This window comes from Chinchilla lanigera, unplaced genomic scaffold (genome assembly GCF_000276665.1).
Source record: "Chinchilla lanigera isolate Chin_1 unplaced genomic scaffold, ChiLan1.0 scaffold00110, whole genome shotgun sequence".
Lineage (NCBI taxonomy): Eukaryota > Metazoa > Chordata > Mammalia > Rodentia > Chinchillidae > Chinchilla > Chinchilla lanigera.
In genome coordinates, this window is record NW_004955511.1 from 786,942 (window position 1) to 792,261 (window position 5,320).

The window sequence follows — 5,320 nt, forward strand, 5'->3', positions numbered from 1 at the left end:
TCAATTCTTTTTTCTCTATATATGGCTTATATATATGAAGATTACTCTTTTTGAAAAAGATACTGGCATAGATAGTACTTCAAAGAACAGGCTATTTCATTTTCAGAAGAGCTTGTATCTTATTATTTAGCATAGCTTTTTGATGAAGAATGAATTTGTGTGTACTCCAAAGTCTCCCCTATACTAACCAACACTGTCCTCCACCCTCACCCAACACTGATATCCAGTCTTAGCAGCCAGTTTCACTGGTGCTTTTGTTGTACTGAGACCTAAGTACTACACACGCATTCTTCTGAACATAGAAATTTTATCTACCCTTCCTCCTATGAATGCGCCTTTTCTGAACGTCTTGTGCAGCACTGGATTTAAGGGAATAAAACATATAAATTAAATATAAAATACTGTGAATGTACTAATAAGGTCACTGTGTTTTATATAGTTATTTATTTCTCCGTATATATGTTATCATGTATTCAAAACACTCCACTCTGTTCCCATGTCTCAGAAAATCTACACAGAAAGAAAACATGAGCTCCAGGTGTAATCAAGAATCTGCTGGAATCCCCTCTGCATCATGTTTGTCTGACTCCATAGCACGTGCTCTTCACACAGTTCTAAGTACTGTGTAATTAAAATGACAGTATCCACTGTTTCTGAAGTTCAGTTTGTTGGTACATGTTAAAGTATACAGAATGATCATTATCCCCCTTGGAACTTTGCACCTGTGTATGGTTTATCTCATGGCTTTTCTTCCCTGATTCATGTATCCTCCCTTCAATCCTCTTCCCCTCCTTATATACAAAATCTTCATTTCCATCTTTCAATGGATAAAAAAGCTGTGGGGTTTTTTTTTAGTATAATGGAGTTCTACTCAGCCATAAAAAAGGATAAACTTGAGACATTTCTAGGTGAATGGATAGATCCTGAGACCATACTCTGAAGTGAAGTTATTGCAGAACTTTCATTTCTATTGTTTTAGAGCACTCCTTTGCACAAACACATCATCATTTGTTTATCTATTCAAAATGTAATAAGTGGTTGAATAGTTTTCCCTTTAACCATCATCAGTAATGTTCTTGTGAAAACCTATATATGTGGATAATATTTGTGACATATATTCAATGACCTTATGAAAAAAAAACTAGAAATTGGACATGGATGTGTATGAGCTCTTAGTAAATATTGTCATATAGGTTACCAAAATGATCTGCTAATCTAGATACATTTCCACTACACATTTTCAGTATGTGATATACAGTATGTAAGCCACCACATTCTGAAAGATGTAAAACCATATATAAAGTTATAATACATACTATATATCACATACCAATTGTTTTACATCCTCACCAATTTTACATCCTCACCAATTTTAAATGCTGTGTGTCCACGAGGTTAACTATGTGATTTCCTTAATGATTAATAAAGTAAGACACCTACTCTTATGGTTTCTATCTAGATAACCTCAGAGCCTGATGGAACCCTATTCGGGTCATTTTAGAAGGTGACTGAATCCCTGGGGCACCACTGCTTCTGGGGTGGAAGGGCAGGGCTGCTCACTGGTTTCTTGCCCTTTCAAGCTCCTCACCTCTCTGTCTTTGCTTCCCGGCCCCCGAGACATGCACAGCTCTTGTGTGCGGCAGGTCCTTGCACCACGCCCGTTCTGCCTGGAGATGGCCAACCCTAAACTGATCCTGTGAAAGCTATGAACCCAAATAACTCCTCCTTTAATTATTGCTCTCAGGTATCGAGACCCAGAAATGCAAAAATGACTGAGATGCCTACTGTTATGTAGGATCCCTAAAAGACCAAAAGCATAACTAAAGGCTAATTAAATGTTCTCAGCCTAATTGTTCTGCAGCTTCTGAATCTCATACTGAAGAGTGTTCATCTTTGCCAAGGCCTTAGATCCTAGAAATGAAATGTAGCCATTGTGTGTGAAAATCTTCCCACCCTTTTACTTTGTATTACTGAGAGAAAGATTTGCTCAGTTCTCAGGGGCTAATCGATACACATTGTGGAATTAGATGGTGGCTGTGGCTGCCAAACCTTATGATGAAACTAAAACCAAGAAGTTTTTACTCTAAAACTTTATGATTTAAAATACCTAAATTACATCTCACAATAATGTTGTATCAGAAGACTGCGGTAATAGTCCATTAGGGTACGGAACGAGAATATTTCAAAAGTGACAAAGAAATGAACATCAGGTAAGGTTTGGAAATGATGCGGGGACTCCGTGAGTTTCATTTGATTGTGCCTCCTTCAAACAAGGAGGATGCACATTACATGTAAAAGAATAAAATATGTACACAGTACGATGTTTTACAGCCTGAGATTTGTTTTCAGTTTCATCATGATGCGGATCATTTTGGTGACAACAGTACAGAATTAAAGTTCAACCTGTGCTAAAAGAGTTCTTGTATTCACAAGGGAAAATGTAGAAACACAGATATAATTTTTGCAAAACACTTTGCAAAACATTAAAGCCTGAGGGAAGTAGCTTTGGAGAGTGTAAGTCCCAAATGCTATCTGATATAATAATATGTGACCTAGTTGGTTTTCCACTACCAAAAAAACCTCCTCATTTCAGGTAAGTTCTTCAGTTACCAAATTTAAAAATGTGAGGGCAAAATTACCCTTAGAAAAGATTTATAAATGAATAGTTTTATGTCAAGTTAGTGAAATTTTAAAGTGTAATGATTAAAAATGACAATTTAAGCTCAGAATTGAAAATACTGGCTGAAATTACTCTCCACGAAGCAATGTTTTAGTTATTGTAATTCCACCTATGCTCATCCGCAAATATTTTCTTATCATTCTGTTAGTACACGCATTGACACAAAGTTTGTGTTTCTTTGTGTTATCTAATTAAAAGAAAATTGAAATATTAGTTACATGTAACAGTGTGCATAATTCAACTTCACATGTACCACATGCTATAATTATATAGGCAAAAAAGTGCATAAAAAGGAAACAATAAAATACAAACATCCATTTCCTGTAGTCTATTCTCATATCCATGAAGAGATGCATGCAAATTCAGGAAATCATGTGCATATACTTAAGGAAGTGATGCCTATATATCACAAAAGTGTTTATTGTCCCTCATAGTTTTCTCATTTTTCAAACAAGAACTCTATTTAAAATCAGGCATAAAGCAAATGCATCTCTGTATTACCATGCTTAAACTTCTTTTGAATAATGATTCAAATTTGTGCACTCTTTTAATTGTCCGGGTTTGTCTCCAGACTCTCCCTGGGAATAGGCATTGGGTCAAAACCATACATGAATTCTAAGCAAAAAAAGGAAACTCTGTAGTGTTTGTAATAGTTTTATTATTTTTTATTCTCTTTAATTGTTTGATCCATCTTGCATTCTTACATCTGGTAATCTGAGCATCTTCACTGAAGATAACGCTATGTAATATAACAACCATAATTCATTTCCTCTCACCTTATTTTGAAATTCTGTGTATTTTTATTGTTTTGTGTGGTTTTGTATTTATCTGTGTTGTTGTTATTTTGTTTTCTTTTCTCCTTAAAATAAAAAAGGCAACAAAATGTGCACCTTTTCTTATGTTTTATCAAAACTAAAGAGCACATTGATCAGAAATTGTAAAATATAATTTGCTTTTTATTAGTCAGTGACATACTTATTGCCCTCGGAACTAACACAATGCTTTTTTAAACCAATTGTGATTTTGGAGAAACACTAATTGGAAATGTTTTGCATTGATGTTAATGTTTTAAAAAATACCAATTGCTTAATCCTGCATTTTGTCCCTTAGTAGCCTTAAGACTGATATTTCTTCCACATTAATTTGAAAATGTATTGAGATTTTGGCCCGTGAAAACTAGACTTGCTGAAGTAAAGAAAGTTACAGAGAAATTAAAGAACATGTACAAATTGGTATCGCTCATGAATAGAGTCCAGATTCCAGTCAGAAATTTTTCAGTTGCTTTCTAAGCATTTTAAAGTATTGACAATAAACGGAATGCTTTCTTTTTAAAGACACTAGAGAGAATACTTTTCTGATGTTGAAAATGAAAATTATAGGTACAGAAAGTGATCTATCTTGGAGATAACTTGTGGGTGGTGTGCAGAAAAATTAAACATGCATCTACCTTAATAATTCTATCTAGATTACCAGAGGGAAAAATGGACAGAGAAAATTGCTCCTCCTCCAGCGAATTCATTTTCTCGGGAATCACTAATAACACTGATCTCAAAGGGACCCTTTTCACCATGTTTCTACTTGTTTACCTGATTAATTTTCTGGCAAACCTTGGAATGATCGTGTTAATCAGGACTGATTCCCGTCTCCACACACCCATGTACTTCTTCCTCAGCAACCTCTCTTTCTGTGACCTCTGCTGTTCCACCGCAGTTGGACCCAAGATGCTGGCGGACCTCTTAGCTCAGAGGAAATCAATTCCCTTTGTTGGCTGCGCTCTGCAGTTCTTGACCTTAGTCACGTTTGTGGATGCTGAGTGCATGCTGCTGGCAGTGATGGCCTTTGACCGGTACCAGGCCGTCGTCAACCCCTTGCTCTACACGGCCCACATGTCCAGCAGGCTGTGCTCACGATTTCAGGCTTGCATTTACACGGTGGCGCTGACAGATGCTTTGATAAACACGGTATTGGCATTCCGCTTATGTTTCTGTGGGTCTCATGAGATTAACCATTTCTTCTGTGATGCCCCTGCTCTCCTTTTACTATCTTGCTCAGACACACAGGTCAATGAATTAGTGATATTTATCATTTTTGGCTTTATCGAACTGAGCACCATTTCAGGAGTCTTTGTTTCTTATTGGTACATCATCCTTTCAGTCTTAAAGATCCGCTCTGCTGGAGGGAAGTTGAAGGCTTTCTCCACCTGCGCCTCCCACCTCACTGCCGTTGGCATTTTCCAGGGAACGCTGCTTTTCATGTACTTTCGGCCAAGTTCTGCCTACTCCCTAGATCAAGACAAAATGACCTCACTGTTTTACACCCTGGTGATCCCCATGCTGAACCCGCTGATTTACAGCCTGCGGAACAAGGATGTGAAGGAGGCGCTAGAAAAACTGAGAAGTAAAGGGTGGTTTTAAGCAATTCTCATATACATATTTCTAGTGATTGATTTATGTCACTCTACCTTCTTTTCTGGAATACATATGCGCTTTTCTTTATCTAGAGAAATTTTGCTAACATTTTTAAGTGTGCCAAAATATTATTTGTTCTTCCATCAATTTCAATTATAGTGAGGTTAAATGAGAGGCTTACTAATTGCTTTCTAATATATTTACATGTTTCATTTCTTGGCAAATCTACTAG

The 5,320-nt window shown here is 36.6% G+C and overlaps 1 protein-coding gene across 1 annotated transcript; it reads left to right on the forward strand.

The window, feature by feature from the left end:
- Positions 1–4,161: 4,161 nt before the first annotated feature.
- Positions 4,162–5,094, forward strand: LOC102028217 (olfactory receptor 5W2-like). The gene has a single exon (XM_005407949.1). It carries the CDS (start codon positions 4,162–4,164, stop codon positions 5,092–5,094), a length of 933 nt encoding a protein of 310 aa, XP_005408006.1.
- The last annotated feature ends 226 nt before the right edge of the window (positions 5,095–5,320 follow it).